This window comes from Anthonomus grandis, chromosome 4 (genome assembly GCF_022605725.1).
Source record: "Anthonomus grandis grandis chromosome 4, icAntGran1.3, whole genome shotgun sequence".
Classification (NCBI taxonomy): domain Eukaryota; kingdom Metazoa; phylum Arthropoda; class Insecta; order Coleoptera; family Curculionidae; genus Anthonomus; species Anthonomus grandis.
The window spans coordinates 3,617,115-3,634,883 of NC_065549.1; the positions used below are offsets into that span (position 1 = coordinate 3,617,115).

The 17,769-nt window shown below is 33.4% G+C and overlaps 2 protein-coding genes and 1 long non-coding RNA gene across 5 annotated transcripts; 2 read left to right on the forward strand and 1 right to left on the reverse strand.

Annotated features, from left to right (window-relative positions):
• Positions 1-1,528: 1,528 nt before the first annotated feature.
• Positions 1,529-16,808, reverse strand: LOC126734855 (glutathione S-transferase-like). Of its 3 annotated transcripts, none has more exons than XM_050438634.1 (5): positions 16,663-16,808; positions 3,798-3,957; positions 3,572-3,739; positions 3,361-3,503; positions 1,529-1,955 (listed from the first exon to the last, which is right to left on the reverse strand). In XM_050438634.1, exons 2-5 carry the CDS (start codon positions 3,943-3,945, stop codon positions 1,776-1,778), a joined length of 639 nt encoding a protein of 212 aa, XP_050294591.1. In that variant the 5' UTR covers positions 3,946-3,957; positions 16,663-16,808; the 3' UTR covers positions 1,529-1,775. The 3 variants fall into 3 exon arrangements, with proteins under 3 accessions (XP_050294591.1, XP_050294590.1, XP_050294592.1); XM_050438633.1 differs by lacking the exon at positions 16,663-16,808 and adding an exon at positions 8,847-9,051; XM_050438635.1 differs by lacking the exon at positions 16,663-16,808 and adding an exon at positions 7,668-7,818.
• Positions 2,243-3,355, forward strand: LOC126734857 (uncharacterized). Its single transcript, XM_050438636.1, has 3 exons — positions 2,243-2,341; positions 2,443-2,574; positions 3,095-3,355. The coding sequence occupies exons 1-3, from the start codon at positions 2,284-2,286 to the stop codon at positions 3,319-3,321; spliced, it is 417 nt and encodes a 138-aa protein (XP_050294593.1). The 5' UTR covers positions 2,243-2,283; the 3' UTR covers positions 3,322-3,355.
• LOC126734859 (uncharacterized) lies at positions 6,979-16,816 on the forward strand. The gene is made up of 3 exons (XR_007660190.1): positions 6,979-7,172; positions 16,055-16,183; positions 16,689-16,816. It is a non-coding gene; the product is annotated as an uncharacterized LOC126734859 (long non-coding RNA).
• Positions 16,817-17,769: the final 953 nt, after the last annotated feature.

Sequence of the window (17,769 nt, forward strand, 5' to 3'; positions counted from 1 at the left end):
CAATTGAATTAACTGAAATTAAAAACAAAATGGCGGCATAATGCCAACTCTATGAGTTTCTAGATAAGTACGTGCGTACTATGTTACTGTTTTTCAAGATGCTCTTCTTCCTTGTCTTGCACATTTGAAAAAAAACTTTTAGATCATTAACAATTTTTTAATTAAGTTATTTGAGCGTGCATTTAAATGACAGTTACAAACTTCAAAATGGCGGATGGACCTCATATGGGACAATAAATTAATTCTAAGACAATTGAATTCACTCGGATCTAAACAAAATGACGTCATAACCAGAAGAATTTCTAGGTTATGTCACGCGCCGTAAATTTATTCAAAGTTATGTATCTTTAAATATTGCTGACATCATTCCTTCCTTGTCCAACAGATGGATAGTGACATAAGTTTCTCTTTTTTCAATACATTAATTTTTTTAATTTAATAACTAGTTTATTATTATTTGGGCGTGGCTTATGGCGAAACTATTTTTCGACGTTTAAATGAAATATGTCCAAGAAATTTGAATTAACTCAGATTCAAAACAAAATCGCGGCAATAATTATAACTATATGAATTTCTAGGTTGTGGTTATGTCACCCTAAAGATAGTCAATGTAGCTTTTGATAATGATATAATCACCTTCCTTGTCTTACATTGTTATTGACATAGAACCCTCTTTCTCTAACACATTATCATGTAAAAAGTACTATAGTTATTTGAAGGTGCGTTTAAATGACTGTTAAAATGGCGGATAGACGTCACGTGAGATAAAAAAATTAATTATAAGACAATTGAATTAATTCTGATCCAAAACAAAATGGCGGCATAACGTTAAATATATGAATTTCTAGATTATGTAATGTCAAAGTCAAACGCCTATAATGATCTTCCTTGTCTTACACGTTGTTACTGACATATGTCATTTTTGGTTTGGGATTATCACGATAATAATTTTTTTGAATTAAATGGGGACATTGTCCGTCTCACTCGCACTCATGCATTTATATATTTAACTTATTTGAGACAGAGTTGTTAGTTCATAACCAATTTCCGAAAAAAAAAGGTGAAATTTAGCGGGAAGTACAAATTATTGTTGGGACACAAACCATGATTTAAAATACATGAAACTTGACATCCTTTTGACTATTGATGCCAACTTTCATTAATAAATAGCTGATTTTCAATTCAATCTGATGAATCAAATAGGGTTATTATCCATCTCACTGCTAATTGACGCGTTTGAATGTCAAATTCGTCAAAGGTAGCGAAATATCGCGGGAAATTTGAACTCTTATTAGAATACAATTAATTATCAAAACAAAAAATGGGTTACAAACTTATGAAACCTAACATTATTTTGACTGCTTATGTCAAGTTTCATATTTGCATCTCACTCATATTAAGCGTCTTTTATAATGGCGTTCCTTGTCTTACACATTGCTACTGATATGTCATTTTTAAACTAATTTTTTGACGTTTAACTGACAGTTATGGCGGTTATTAGGGGGCTCTCTCGTAAAAAAAAACACCATTTCTGACATATACATATAATCTATATAATAAATCAAACGTCACATCTACAAAAAATATATAATCATAATACCGATTTGCACAATGAACTGATTCCATATATAGTGATTACATGGTACTATCACAACGTACTGCTCTAACAGCGACAATGTTTAATGTATTAAGGGGGATTTATAAGGGCCGTTCAGGTTCGGACGTCACATATGCCGAACTGCGAACGTCGTTTATAAATCGCCTTTTTTATGAATTTACTGTCTGGGTAAAGGGGAGCGGGGCGGCCGTTTTTCCAAGTAGTTTTTCACCCCTGGAACGTTGTGGATTTTCTCTTTTAGGTTTTTCAGCGACGGGTACCCGTTGAGGGCCGTTTTGCCGTACATCGACTCGAACTGGTCCAGCAGTACCGCGAATACCAAGTCTGACCAAGTAACCTAAAGGAAAAAAATTGACGTTGTTTTATTTCGAGAGGGTGCAAATCCAGGTGTAACAGTCGATCGGCACTATCTAAATCCATGATTTTACTACATGGAAAAATGCGATTCCGAGTTGCCGAATCAGGTCTCGTCAATCATATTCATGCGGCAAATACCTGCGTTTGTTTAGTTTATCTATGACAGTTTGGTACTAATCCATGAATTCATTTTTTTTCTTAGATCCGTAATTGGATCGATAAACTACCGAGGGTATAAATGGGAAATTGGTAAGCTATCACTCTTCAGTTTAGTGCTACCACTTCGGCAACTATAATACAATTTGAAAATGAATTTTTTGTTGGTAAGCTGCGTAGCTTTTGCTATAGCTTTACAAATTAATTTCGGTAAGTATTTCATTAATTAAAGCCCTTTAATTCTTTCTTTATTATATAGAGTTGAGGTGTTGCCATATTTGGATAAAAGTATGAAACTTATTTTTTTTTAGTGTCTGCACTAAACTGTTACGAATGTGACAGCAAAAGCGCAGATTGTCCAGCGACTGGTGTAGACTCAAATAAATTAAATACTAAGGAATGTAAACCAGATAACGTATGCGTTATATACACCAAGACTGATGGTAAGAGTTATGTATATAAGGCAAATATTATATACACCTACATATTTAATAGAAACATTTTCGTGTATACATTGTCATTCACATAAATCGGTCTTTCTCTGGCACATTATAGTGATATTAAAGTGCCAATTTCTGGTTATTTGGAGGATGCATCATGACTCATATTTGGCCTTATTGAAACAGATGTAAGAGCATAATATATGTGAGAGAAAGACAGGCTTTAATTACCATGTGGAGGACAAAGAAAGGCATAACTGATACGTTCGTATCTGCCATTTTGTGTGTTTTTTAATATGGGCGTGGCTTACAGAAGTGACGTAAAAAATGACAGTTCTAACGAGAGCGACATTTAAAAAAATATTTTTAACGTCCACGTCCAGTTGAAAAATTCACTGTCCTGATCTGTTTGGATAATGATTAATAAAATTTAATTAAAGTTTACGTTAGTACATTAAGGGTAGGTATATAAGAGAAATTGATTTTACCATCTATATACTAAACAAATTTATTCTCTTTTAAGATAAATCAGTGACGTACAGAGATTGCGCAACATCATGCGATAAAATCGAAGGCAAGGAAAGCTGTGCCTCATGTAGCGCCAACGGATGCAATATAAATTCTATGGATAGTATTACTACTACTACTACTAGCACCACACAGAAGCCTAATGGTGCGAGTACCGGTGCTACTAACGTATTTGCTCTTGTTGCAAGTGTTCTAGTCACGCGTGTGGTCGCTTCCATGTAAAGTGACTAATGAAATATAAATTATTTTACGATCACTTACGTCATTTCCCACCGAATACCCGCCATTATCCTTAACAATTTTTTCAAATTTCGACAAGTAGAAGGGGAGTTCCTCCTTGGTCACCCGGGCACGTATTTCTTCCCTTTTGATCGGGTCGGGTTCCTTCATCACTTGCATCACGCCTACAAAGTAAATCCTTTAAAAACACTGCTAATCCTGAAAACGAATTGCAATTAATGCTAATACATACTGGCCTGAAGATCCCCCAGCGTATCGACCAAAACGTCGCACTGTAACGACTCCCACTCGTCTTTGCCGCCCAGACCGAACTTCTTGGCCAAATATCGCGCGATCGAGTTGCTTTGGGCCACTGGTTTACCGTCGATTTCCAGTACTGGTACTTTACCGAACGGAGTTGCTGAAATTTGCACTCAGTGACGTCACGGTGACGTCATTAATATAACCTCAAAACTTACTTTTCTTCAGTTCGGGCCATTTTTCTTTTTGAATCCGAAAGTCTTCGTAGTCCACCCCCGCGTACGCAAAGATGTAACGGATATGTTCGGCCCTGCCTGGCGTATCGAAGTAGAGCAGCTTGTATTGGTGGTGGTTTGTGTCGGCCATTTTGTATGATTTCTAAGGAAAAAAATATGTATATAAAAATTGACAGGTAGGACTCTGTGTCTAGGCAACCCGCTATACAGCCGCGCAAGTTTTGGCGGGTTAGAGGTTCGAATTTTATACTTTTGTTTAGACTTTTTGTCACAACTTTGTTGCAACCCTTTGATAACAAATATAATCAAATAACCCCTATTAGTACACGTAGTAACCGTTTCATTTCCGGAACATTTTTTAGTGATTCCAATATTGCCATGCTTAAGTTAGGCGAGAGTAAGACTTGCATATATTCGGATTTAGTCGTCCTTGTCTTACAGATTATTATTGACATAAGTCTGTTTTTCTCGTTGTGCTACTTTGGATTTAAGTGGCCATCATCAACTTATGTTTTTTAAATACGGGCCTGTACTTTTTTCATGAATTTCTTTAAACCTTCAAGGTTCCTTGAAGCAGTGATGTATATATCACAACCAATAAAATTGCATGATGAAAAAACAGACAGAAACTTTTTGAATATACCTTTCTTTCTTTAATGAATTGATAGTGACATAAGTCTGTTTTTCTCTTGCACATTACGAGATTTCCTTAAAATATGTTAAAAAAAGACAGGTTATAAATATGTATAAGACGAAGATCTAGAAATAAAAATGATAAACAAAAAACGTGGCAACGGTGCATTTGGTTTCACAAAATCCCGCTTCGCTGATCGCGGCGTCGCTGTCAATTTAGAAATGTCAATGTCAAAAGAAGCCAACTGTCACTGTCATATATGTTTTTAAATTTACTATTAATTGTGGCAGTTTTTGTGTTAATTAAACGTTTTTTTTTTGTGTTAACCTCCAAAATCCTATAATAATCACCAGAAAAGTCTTTTCCGGAACATTTTTCAGATGTACCAATATTGCCACGCCAACTTGTTTTCATTTTTACATTATAAATTTGTAGTGCATATTTCCTGAAAAAAAGACATACTCAATTTTATGTCCATCTTTGTCTTGCAGACTGTTATTGACATCAGTCTGTCCTTCTCTGAGTGATACTTTATGAAATTTTTTAAAATGGTATTCTTTTGAACAATTTATGTAATATAAACGTAAAACACGGGCCTAATTATACGGGCCTGTAATTTTTATTTAAGCCTTCAAAATTCCTAAAAGTAATGATGAACCTATATATCACAACAATTAAAATTTCACACTGATACAACCTTTTTGAATAGACCTTTCCTTCTCTTATGTGTTGCTAGTCACATAAGTCTATCTTTCTTTTGCACATTAGCTTACAAAATTTGGGGAAAAGTGCATTCCGAATTTATTTAATCATCAACTTTACATGTGTTATAAGAAGGCGGATTATATAAATAAACATGCGTAAGACGCAGAAGGTGATATTCGGAGCGGGCAAGGAAATATAACGTGGCAACGTTGCAATCGGTTCCACAAAATGTCGTTCCGCTGGGCTGGGACCAGCGGAACGCTGTCAATTTAGAAATGTCAATGTCAAATAAAGCCAACTTAGCCAACTGTCACTGTCATATATGTTTTTAAATTTACTATTAATTGTGGCAGTTTTTGTGTTAATTAAACGTTTTTTTTTGTGTTAACCTCCAAAATCCTATAATAATCACCAGAAAAATCTTTTCCGGATCATTTTTCAGATGTACCAATGTTGCCACGCCAACTTGTTTTCATTTTTAGATTATAAATTTGTAGTGCATATTTCCTGAAAAAAAGACATACTCAATTTTATGTCCATCTTTGTCTTGCAGACTGTTATTGACATCAGTCTGTCCTTCTCTGAGTGATACTTTATGAAATTTTTTTAAAATGGCATTCTTTTAAACAATTTATGTAATACAAACGTAAAACACGGGCCTAATTATACGGGCCTGTAATTTTTATTTACTTTTTTTAAGCCTTCAAAATTCCTAAAAGTAATGATGAACCTATATATCACAACAATTAAAATTTCACACTGATACAACCTTTTTGAATAGACATAGACCTTTCCTTCTCTTATGTGTTGCTAGTCACATAAGTCTATCTTTCTTTTGCACATTAGCTTACGAAATTTGTCGACAAATGCTTTCCGAATTTATTTAATCAACTTTACATGTGTTAGAAGAAGGCGGATTATATAAATAAACATGCGTAAGACGAAGAAGGTGATATTCGGAGCGGGCAAGGAAATATAACGTGGCAACGTTGCAATTGGTTCCACAAAATGTCGTTCCGCTGGTCCCGGCGACGCTGTCAATTTAGAAATGTCAATGTCAAATGAAGCCAACTTAGCCAACTGTCACTGTCATATTTGTTTTTAAATTTACTATTAATTATGGCAGTTTTTGTGTTAATTAAACGTTTTTTTTTGTGTTAACCTCCAAAATCCTATAATAATCACCAGAAAAATCTTTTCTGGAGCATTTTTCAGATATACCAATGTTGCCACGCCAACTTGTTTTCATTTTTAGATTATAAATTTGTACTGCATATTTCCTGAAAAAAAGACATACTCAATTTTATGTCCATCTTTGTCTTGCAGACTGTTATTGACATCAGTCTGTCCTTCTCTGAGTGATACTTTATGAAATTTTTTAAAATGGCATTCTTTTGAACAATTTATGTAATATAAACGTAAAACACGGGCCTAATTATACGGGCCTGTAATTTTTATTTATTTTTTTTAAGCCTTCAAAATTCCTAAAAGTAATGATGAACCTATATATCACAACAATTAAAATTTCACACTGATACAACCTTTTTGAATAGACCTTTCCTTCTCTTATGTGTTGCTAGTCACATAAGTCTATCTTTCTCTTGCACATTAGCTTACAAAATTTGGGGAAAAGTGCATTCCGAATTTATTTAATCATCAACTTTACATGTGTTAGAAGAAGGCGGATTATATAAACAAACATGCGTAAGACGAAGAAGGTGATATTCGAAGTGGGCAAGGAAATATAACGTGGCAACGTTGCAATAGGTTGTCACTTTACTGTCAATTTAGAAATTTCAATGTCAAACGAAGCCAACTGTCACTGTCAGATTTTTTTAAAATTATATTATTAACGGAAAACTAAAGAAGAAATGTTTATTTTTGTGGAGTTTTCAGCTAAATATGGTTTTCATAGTTTTTGTTAAAATATGGTGACCTTTTTTGAAGGATGTAGTCAACGCTTACTTATGGCCTTTACGGGTAACACTCAGTACAAACAACGACTTTATTGACACGAGGTAAATGGCAAGATATTTAAAGAAAACTACATTCACCTCAATAAGAACATTCGTTTTATACTAATTTAGTTGCTAAACAAATTCATAGTAAATTAGTTTCATTCTAAATTAACTAAATTAGTTCATCATTTCAATTATAGTCCATTCCAAACAAGATTTTGACAACTGACATAAATGTGAGGTTATCTTTTTGTGTTTATGGTTCCTTTGCATTCTATGGCAGTTTTAGCGTTAATTAAGCGTCTTTCTTTAGGAGTTCACTCTGAAATTTCTATCACGACTACCAGGAAGAAAAACATAACCTATTTCTTACGTTACTGCGAGGGCCTTAAGCGCTATAATCCGCACACAAAGCAAGTGAAACGTTCCAACGCGAGTTTTAATCACGCCTTTGTGCCCCACAGCTACACATGTAATATGTATAGTCTATTTTTAGCCCTCGTAATTCAGACAACTATAATTTACCCCAAAATGAATGCGTGGCACGAAACTTACCGATTGAGTTGGCGATATTATCGGTAACAACCCTCGTTTCAAACTTTTAAATACTTTATCGCGATAATGATCTTAATGGGTCGACGAAAATAATCCGACCAAACTTAAGTGTTTAATTAATCGTTTGCGATTTTATTGGACGTTATCACAACCCTGAAACGACCAGGCGTTCGAGTGGGTTCGTAAGCGAATTCAGGGTTGTTACATAGTAGTGTTTTTTCCTACATTTGCCTATGAAGGTTTATTTTTGGACGGGGAGATAGTGTGTGTGTGTGTGTGCGTCGTTTAACACGTAAAATGCATCCGTTATCGCACGGGTAAAATCAATGCTAAACCGCCACTTTACCTAAAAATAACTCGTATACGGGAAATACACACGTAATTTTCGCATGGAAATATGAGGATTACCTTTACGGATTTAAGACAATTTCCCTTAGAAAAAATGGGACGTTTATATAGATAGATAAATATGACCGTCCTTCTCTGACAAATTGACACAATTTCAAACTGAAAACATATAAGGAAACATTTATATCGTAACGTAACGGCAATGGCAAAACTCCCTTTAAGCCCTCCTAACGATTTCCTTATCTCTCGGCCGTGTGTGCGAGAGAGAAAACTTGAGAGAACGGCCGCCTACGATCGGGAATAACGTGACTACAGTTTCTGCAAGGTCACACCATCACCGCGATCTTAGAGAGTAAGTTTCACAGAAAATTACTTTTTAAGATCGTTTTTTTCTTATTTATACTTCTGAAGTTCGCATGTGGCCTTTTTATTTGCTTTTGAGGTTAAATGACCGTGAATAGGGGTTGTTGGGGAGTTTTTGGTCGATGTCAAAATAGCGGCCATCTTGGATTAAAAACGTGGAGGTACCATTATCGAGAAACCTTGGAATCCGAGGTGGCCACCTTTTTGTTCATTCATTCTCAAAATAAACCCATTGACGTGCTACTTGTTTTCATCTATTTTATTCCATCTAAACCACTGATAAAGTCAGTGTCATAACTTCTAACCTCAAAAACAAATTTTGACAACCCAGCATGAATGTCAAAATAAGTAGCGCCATCTCGAGAGATTGCATTTTTTTTTTGGAACTATCAAATATACAAAACAACATGGCGGCCGTCATATGATGATACTCTACGCTAGATCTAAATTAAAATTAAATAAACTTACGTATGCGCCCAATAAATAATTCAGCAAGCATAACGCGAGAGCACTAAATAAAAAATGTAAATACATAATTTATGAAACCCTTTATTCCCAACTGTTTGTTGTGAGTCGGTTAAATGAGAAAACGCATACCGCTATACAGAAAAAAAAAACCTTGAAAATGTTTATTTGCTTTGTTTAGATAGCAAATAACTGATTTATTAATAATTTAAGCGGCCCAGTACGTTGACTTGGTCTATAGTAGGTAATCTGATAAAATAATTTACACTTTTGTTATCTTAATTTAAAAGTAGTGCAATGTTTGAATTAATTGTACAGGGTGTCTCAAATTCGAGGGTGACTATTGGAATCTCGGAAACCGTAAGAGTTACGGGGTCGGTTAAATGGAGGCAAAGTTGCGCAATTTGGAGCTTAATAAAATGACGTTTAAAAAAATTTAAAATTCCGGAGATATCCAAAAAAAACCGAAATTTGTCAAAATCGTTTTTTTCTTCTACCGACTTTATTTAGAGAGATTTCATTGCCACTTTTTATGTATTACAACATGACGCAAAAAAAAATTAATCCGACGTTTCGTTTGTTTTCCGATCATCATCAACTTTATTTTTTCTTATGGGCGCCATATTGGATTTTCTCATTTTTAAAAAGAATTCTTAATTGCCTTTAAAATGAGGTATCGCACTTGTATGTCCGATTACTCCTTTTAGTACTTCCCATAAGAACTCTATGAGTGCAAGAGTCATCAGTGTTTAGAATATCCAGACATTTCAAATAACTTTTCATTTTATTCCAGGCATTTGAAATAATTTTTTAACTTTTCCAGGCATTTACGTAATTTTCTTTATGATTTCTTGGAATTCAAAATGATATTTGAGGTCTCTTAGACATTTAAAATATATTTTTTTTAAATTACTTCTAGGTATATAGGATCATCAGTGTTTAGGATATCCAGACATTTCAAATAACTTTTGATTTTATTACAGGCTTTTGAAATAACTTTTTATTTCTTCCAGGCATTTACGTAATTTTCTTATTTAGAATATTGATTCCAAACATTTGAAGTTATTTTTCTTGTTTTTCAGGCACTTGAAATAATTTTCCAGAGATTTACGTCGGTTTTTTCTGACGACTCTACGCAACGGAAATAATAGTTGACGCGTCTCAGGCATTGTTACATTTTTCGGTAAGAGCTAAATAGTCCAGGACTATTAGACGAAAAGAAGATCAATCTGCTGAAAAAATTCCATCCGGCTGAATTTTTTTTTTACCAGAGCTTCTTTTCGACATTATAAATCATCCCTCAAAAGTCCCTATGAATCCAAATGGAGCTTTTCTTTTATGGGGGGGGGTCAAAGGTCACAAAAAAACACTTTTTTACAAATATCGTCGAAACTATCAATCCTACGATAAAATGAGTTATTACCTTTTTTTGTTCAGTATGAAATTCTCCACAAAAAAGGTCTTATGCATTTTTTTCGTAGAGGTAATTTTTTTATAGAAATTTTACTTTCAATGTAAAATATTGTACTTTTTTCCACGTCACCATAGAGGTAAAGTACCAGACGCTTTTTTTTTTCATGTGGTCTCCCCAAATAGGCCTAATCCACGAAGCTACAACGAAAATATGAAGCAAATAGGATTTTTTATTTAGTCATCAGTGTGAAATGATGCGGCATCTTCCAAGTCTTCCCCAACTTCAAGTGTTGAGCACAAAAAATTCCTTGGATCTAAATTTTCATTAAATTCAATGTTTTTGGACTCTTTATTGTCCGATTTTATGTTTAAACAGGATTGTCCATGGCAGTAGCTGCAAATCGGAGAGCAGTGTAGTCCAAGTTTCTTACATCCACAATCTTTCGTATAATTACAAAAGATTGTGTTTAATAAAACATCAGGAGCAGGTGGCAATAATGTTTGTATTGGCTGTAAATAATTATCAACCATGGTCCATCCCCAATCCAATGGATTCAAATTCTTACCAAGCCATTTCTGGACTTGATAATAAACACGACATAAATGTGATTGAGCTGCACTCGATGTCGGTGGTAGCATTGAAAGTTTAACAGCTTTATCGTATCTTATTATGTGAATGGTATTATGACCATCGATTGTATAAACATTGATATCAGCGAATTGTATAAATGTTCCAGTTTCAGGTGGTAATATGAACGATTGAGGATGGTGAATAGCAGCAACTTCATAGAAGTGTATCTTTATATGATGATGATAAACTCAAGCTTGATAATATGTCAAGAATACGCCTAGACCCGAATCTTCTATGTAGAAAAACTGATAAGCCAATTTGCAAACGCGATATGAAGGATCGTAGTCATAATGCAATGACTCAGAATGTCGTTAAAATTTAGCTCCGTAGTGTTTAAAGATGTTTTAGGTTTGAAAACATATTATTTATTTAATGTCTCAGGCATTCCTTTGATTACTTTCAGGTCTATAAGATCTTAAATATGTAGAATAAGTTTTTGATTTTATTCCAGGCGTTTGAAATAACTTCCTGTTTTCCTGGCACTTGAAATAATTTTTTATCTATTTCCGGAAATTTACGTAATCTTCTTTATGGAGTTCCTGAAATTGAGAAAAATATTTGAGGTCTCTCGATGCATTTAAAATGTTTTTTTTTTTTTAATTTCTTTCAGGTCTATAAAATCATAAATGTTTAAAATATCAAGATATTTGAAGCTATTTTTCAGGAACTTCAAATAATTTACTAAAGTTTTTTATGACTTCTAGGCCAGGGAAATAATATTTAATATCTCTCAGGAATTATTACAAAAATACAAAGTGAGAAATCATTTCCACCTTTAGTAAAAAACAATTTTTAAAAGAATTACAACTAACTTACCAGTTGACAAAAGACTCCCAAGTGCAGGACTTGAACAATATTTTGATGATCAAATAAAGGAAACTTCAATCGAGTTTTTAAAAGAAATGAGGAATCCTTCAACTATACTAGTGAGAGACAAAATTCAAAACTGCTCAGAATTGGATCTGGAAAATCTATTAAGTTAAGTTACAAAACATCAACTTTAATATGTTTAAGTTTTAGTTGTCAATAATGTGTAATGCAACAAATCTTTACCCGAGTTTCTAATTACACTGTTGAAATGGCTTAATTTAGTTTTGTACCTACTTATATTTTTGATACCTAGGTATCTTTTTGCGAGAGCAGAATATTTTTTGTTAAAATTGACTCATTAAGTTATTTTTTGAACTGTCTATAATAAAATGTGTTTTCTTTAAAAAGTATTTTTATTTCATTTATAGGTTGATAGTAAACTTTAAAAAAATCATAATTTGGGGTATATAAATACACCATTTGTGAAAGATTTCTTCTATGGGTAATCTCACTCCGACTTGAAAGGTGCGACTTGAAACAATTAAAATATAGAAAATAAGGAATAAATAATATAATTGAAGGTCCAGATTTTTGATATATCTTATTATAGTTGTTGTTAAGGTGGTCTGTTAAGAAAACAAATACAGGGTGTTTGGCGGAGGGTTAGCCAAACTTGGTGGGCATATAGATAGGCTCAGATAGAAGATATTTTCTTAATAAACTTGTGTTCTAAAAGTCTCGGGTTTTTTTATATCATTGATTGTTGTCATTTGACATTTGTCATTTGTCGTGGTGTAACCTTTTAGCTTTCTTACGTACCCAAGTCGTTAATTTAGTATTGTATCGTTTCTATAGTTGTTATTGTTAATACTGTTGTTATTGTAGCTGTTAATTGAGTTTTTATATTGTTTTTGTGACTTTCCTTATTTTCGTATCATTATCGCCTCAATGGCTGCATACACTACCGAAGAATACGCCGATATTGTCTTTACTTATGGAAGAGCCAATGGTAATACGCGAGAAGCACAAAGAATTTATGATGAGCAATACCCCAATAGGCGTGTGCCTCACCACAACACTTTTGCTAACACTTTTCGTCGATTAAGGGAAACAGGCAATCTAAATTTTCAAGAACCGAGGATCAATCGGAGGCAGTATGATGTTGCTGTAGATGAAAACGTAATTCGCGCATTCGATGAGGATCCCACCACTAGCACAAGGAAAGTAGCTACAGATCCGAACATTTCTACATGGAAAGCATGGTCAGTTGTCAAGGCAGAAAGAAGGCATCCTTTCCATTACACCCCAGTGCAAGGTAATTTCATACTACATCAATAACTTAATTCCGCAATTTTTACTGGCATCGTGATACTTATCTATTCTAGCTAGGTCTTCTACAAGTCGACTATGAGCGACGGGTACAATTTTGCCGCTTTTTGCTTCACGCAGACGTTGAAAATGGACACTTTTTAAAAAGCATCTTATGGACAGATGAATCAACATTTACACGTGCGGGGATATTTAACCAACATAATTTACATTATTGGGAAAACAAAAACGTAAATCCGCATTTGACCAGAGCCAAGTCTTTCCAAACAAGATTCAGTGTTAATGTTTGGGCAGGTGTGATTGGGAGACGCCTCATCGATCCACACTACTTGCCGACAACGGGAACAATTACTTACATTTTTTACAAAATGATCTCCCACAATTATTGGCTGATATACCCATATTTAATGAAGACTCGTCTTCCAGAATGACGGGTGTCCTGCACACTATCGGGTCGCCGTTAGAGAATTTCTGGACAATACTTTTCCCAATTCGTGGATCGGAAGATCAGGTCCCATCGCATAGCCTCCACGGTTCCCTTATTTAACCCCTCTCGATTTTTACGTATGGGGACGTGCGAAAGAACTCGTGTACGAGGTGGAAATTGACAATCTAGACCACTTAATTCAAAGAATCAATGCCGCTTTTCTAACCGTCAGAGAAGAGATGCGACTTCGTCTTACGACAGTAGAAATGCGACGGCGATGTAGGGCATGTATAAAAAGCCAGGGGAGCGCAGTTTCAACAAAATTTGTAATTTTGAAATAAATACACAAAATTTAAAATTTTTTTTTTTACTTTATTTTCCTTTAAAGTCATAAATTGGGGCAAGTTAGTCGGCTTTGTGTTACACATCGTATATCATTGAAAAGATTATTAACTGAAGATTTTTTAAAACTACCTGAACATCTTGATAGATTTTAATTATTTTTTTTGCGTCAAGTTAAAGTTACCTTTCATAACTTTTTTTGCCACTTGTATTAACTTTTTGAGCTTAAAACGAATTATTTCGGTATTATTTGTACTTGATATTGATTTTTTTAGATTCAGGATACATTACAGTCAAAAGGCATAATTTTTTGAAAATCCTGAAAATAACACAAAATCAATGATATAAAAAACCCGAGACTTTTAGAACACAAGTTTATTAAGAAAATATCTTCTATCTGAGCCTATCTATATGCCCACCAAGTTTGGCTAACCCTCCGCCAAACACCCTGTATATTATTGAATGAAACATGTCAAAACTGACGTAAAGTAACCCCACTTTAGGGCAATTTTTTAATCACTTCGGGGCATTTGGAAATAATTATTGAACTTATTCCAGGCATTTCAAATATTTTTTATCATTTTTTAGGCACATAAAAAATTATTTATTATTTTCCTGGACTTGAAGATAATGATTGACGTCTCTCAGTTATTTATTCCGGAAATTTAAAATTATTTTTCAAGTTATTCCAGCCATTAGATCACATTTTTATGGAACGTTTTCATTATTTTAATATATTTTCCCTTTATTCGACGTTTTTAAAATAAATCTAGGCTTTTCAACTTTTCCTTTTTTTTTAATATTTTGCTAAAACAGGCATGATTTTATAATTTTTTTTTGATTAAACCTAAATATTATTCAGCTCATTCAACCTGGAATTTAAAAGTTTATGTTTGGTTTTTAGAGTTATGAGTAATCCGTAGTTTAATTGAAAAAAAAAACTGCTTAACTGTTAATAATTAAGAATTACAGTGACATACAAAATCTATTTCACTAATACTTTGAACCAAATACTCAAAGTGTTCTGCATGCATTTCTATATAAAAACGCCAGTGGTGCCCAAAAAAAAGAGTCTAGATGTGTTAAATCAGGTGATCTTGCTGGCCAAGGGACTGGACCACCTCTACCAATCTATCTGTTGTTGTAGATCTTATTTGGGAAAGCCCTTACGAGAGAAATGCGCTAGAACCAAACTTTTTAAAAAGAAAACGTAAAACGTTAAAGTGGAAACTTGACTTTTTTTTAAATTTTTTAACGAAACAGGATGTACTCAAGTTCAGTTAATGTATTTGTAAGAAAAAGTGCATAATTGCTGCAAAGCATCGGCGCTTAATTAAGATCTTAAATAACATTTTAGGAATAGTATTTAGCTATTCCCAAATTAGCTATTTCGTTATCCTAGAACAAAATTTGTTGCCACTATTTTGTCGTGAAATAATTATGAAAATATTTCCAGTGATTTCCAAGTTATGACCAAAATTGCTCGCTAAAAAATAAAAATCTTAAAAAAATTACAATTTGATTTTAAATTCTTCAAATTTGATAGCTCCTGAACGTTGAATGACAAAATCGCCTCTAATTCAAAAAGTTTTTGAGACACAAAAAGCCTTTATATATGAAATTATTCGAAAATAATTGGACTTTCTTGAAGTGTAATTCTTTTAAAAATATTCAAATTATTTCATAGAAATAATTGCAATAAAAATTGAGAAATTGATAAAAAAATGAGCAAAAAAGATGCTTCGGCCAAAAATGCATTTTCAATTTAAATCTTGAATTCAGAGTGACGTTTTTACGCTCAAATTCATCCTTGAGAATTCCACTATTTTATCGTGGAAGAATTAAGAAAATATTTCCAGTGGTTCCCAAGTTATGACCAAAAATGTCTTAAAAAAAAACTAAAAATCATAAAATTAGAATTTCGTTTTAAAACCTTCAAATATGATGGCTCTTGGACCTTGGACGACAAAATCGCTTCTAACTCAAAAAGTTTTTGAAGTACAAAAAATGTTTATATATTAAATTGTTCAAAAATAATTGGACTTTCTTATGTGTAATTCTTCTAAAAATATTATAATTATTACATAGAAATATCTGCAATAAAATTGAGAAATTAATAAAAATATGAGCAAAAGAAGTGGTCCAGCCAAAAATGCTCTTTCAATTCAAATCATGAATTCAGAGTGACGTTTTTACACTCAAATTTATCCTTTGGAATACAACTATTTTATCCTGAAATAATTATGAATATATTTCCAGTGGTTCCCAAGTTATGACCAAAAATGTCTGTTAAAATCGTAAAATTACAATTTGGTCATAAAATCGGAAAATTTGATGGCTCCGGGACCTTGGATGACAAAATCGGTTCTAATTCAAAAAATGCTTGAGGTAAGAAAAATGTTTATATATGAAATTATTCGAAAATAATTGTGTAATTTTTTTAAAAATGTTCCAATAATTTTTTTTAAGTAAAGGACCCTTGTACGGGATTTATTTTTTTACCCGTTGTTGGAGGGCAAAAGTTGAACTGATTTTGTTGAAAATTAATATAATATTTCGAAAAAAACAGGGGCGTACTAACGCCTGTATTAACACACATATGTTGCAACTCCGTCCCTAGAGACATCAAATCAGTTGCAATTGCCAAAAAGTGGCGCCTGATAAGTGTGCAATCATTTAAAACCTAAAAATTTCATTAAAATGTAATATAGAGGAAAAAAATCTTTTTTTTACTCTAGCATTTTAACTAGTTGAACGGGGGGACACCCTGTATGTAATGAATTTTAATAATTTTTTATACGTAAAAATCTACACACCACCCTACTTGTTTGATCGCCCCAAAAACCCAAAATAATAAAAATCCATACCAATAAATCCGATTTTGCTCTTCCAGAAGCAACACGAGGATCCCGCGAGAGTGCAGCAAAAAAAACCTTTAAGAACGAACCTCCCAAGAAATGAAAAAAGAAAAAAGTGCCCGTGTCGGAGCGCGTTTCTCAACACGCCGCTCCGGATACGACTGGTTTTCCAGCCTGGACGAATTGCCGATTCGATGTTTTCCATCAAGTTTTCGCGCGCAACGCTATTTCCCGAACACTTAAGGGGGTCTATAATCGTCTCGCCCCTGCGGCTCAGTCAAGATACTACAACCCTTTCGAAATCGCACCAGTATCAATAAAACATTTACCCCGCACTTTGATTCATAATTAGGCCCTATTATTTTCTGGATTCAATACGTGCATAGATGCTTAAATGTGCATAGAAGGAGGACTTTTTGGATTTCAGATTTAGTGCAATGGTAGTAGAGATGTTAACAAACATTTTTAAATAATTTGAGCGTGGTTTTTCTCTTTTTTCTCAATGCTTACATGTATGGTATATATAAAAAAAACAATTTTAAATTTATTGTTGTTCTATTTAAGAGATATAACACCAGAATGGAACTTGTTGCAATTTCCCGGCCACCCTTTACGGACTGTGAAATTTATTTCAAAATCAAAGAAATTGCTAACATTAATAATGATTATTCACGGTTTGAAGGGGACATTAATATTGATAAAATAAATTAGGTCTTTATTTTATACTCGACGAAGGGCAGCGAATGCTGTTAACTTAACCGAGTACACATAAAATTACAATATTATTATAACTACTATCAAAAAAGCAAATAAGACATACAGAAAAATATTTAACTAACTTCATATACAAGAATTTTGTATTTTTCGCAGTTTGTACCTACTAGAAACATCAAGACATGGTCCATAAACAAAATTAGAATAATTACAATGCACGATAAGACGAGAGCTTCACAAAGTTGCTTCTTTAGAGTAACACTTAAGAGAGCCTTACTTTTGTACAAGTTTCTCAGAGACATATATGCTCATTGAACTACTTTAGATACCTGCGTTTTAAATCTTAAATTTGTGTCAAAAACAATACCTAAGTTTTTATGTTCTTTTAAATTCGAAATGTTT

Excerpts from the sequence above, each read along its gene's own strand:
- LOC126734857 (XM_050438636.1), top strand. The coding sequence starts at position 2,284 with ATGAATTTTTTGTTGGTAAGCTGCGTAGCTTTTGCTATAGCTTTACAA. Across the intron at positions 2,342-2,442 it reads AGCTTTACAAATTAATTTCG|TGTCTGCACTAAACTGTTAC; the intron begins GTAAGTATTTCA and ends ATTTTTTTTTAG. Across the intron at positions 2,575-3,094 it reads TATATACACCAAGACTGATG|ATAAATCAGTGACGTACAGA; the intron begins GTAAGAGTTATG and ends TTCTCTTTTAAG.
- LOC126734855 (XM_050438633.1), bottom strand. The coding sequence starts at position 8,912 with ATGTATTTACATTTTTTATTTAGTGCTCTCGCGTTATGCTTGCTGAAT. Across the intron at positions 3,504-3,571 it reads GCTGGGGGATCTTCAGGCCA|GCGTGATGCAAGTGATGAAG; the intron begins GTATGTATTAGC and ends TTTACTTTGTAG. Across the intron at positions 1,956-3,360 it reads GGTATTCGGTGGGAAATGAC|GTTACTTGGTCAGACTTGGT; the intron begins GTAAGTGATCGT and ends TTTTTCCTTTAG.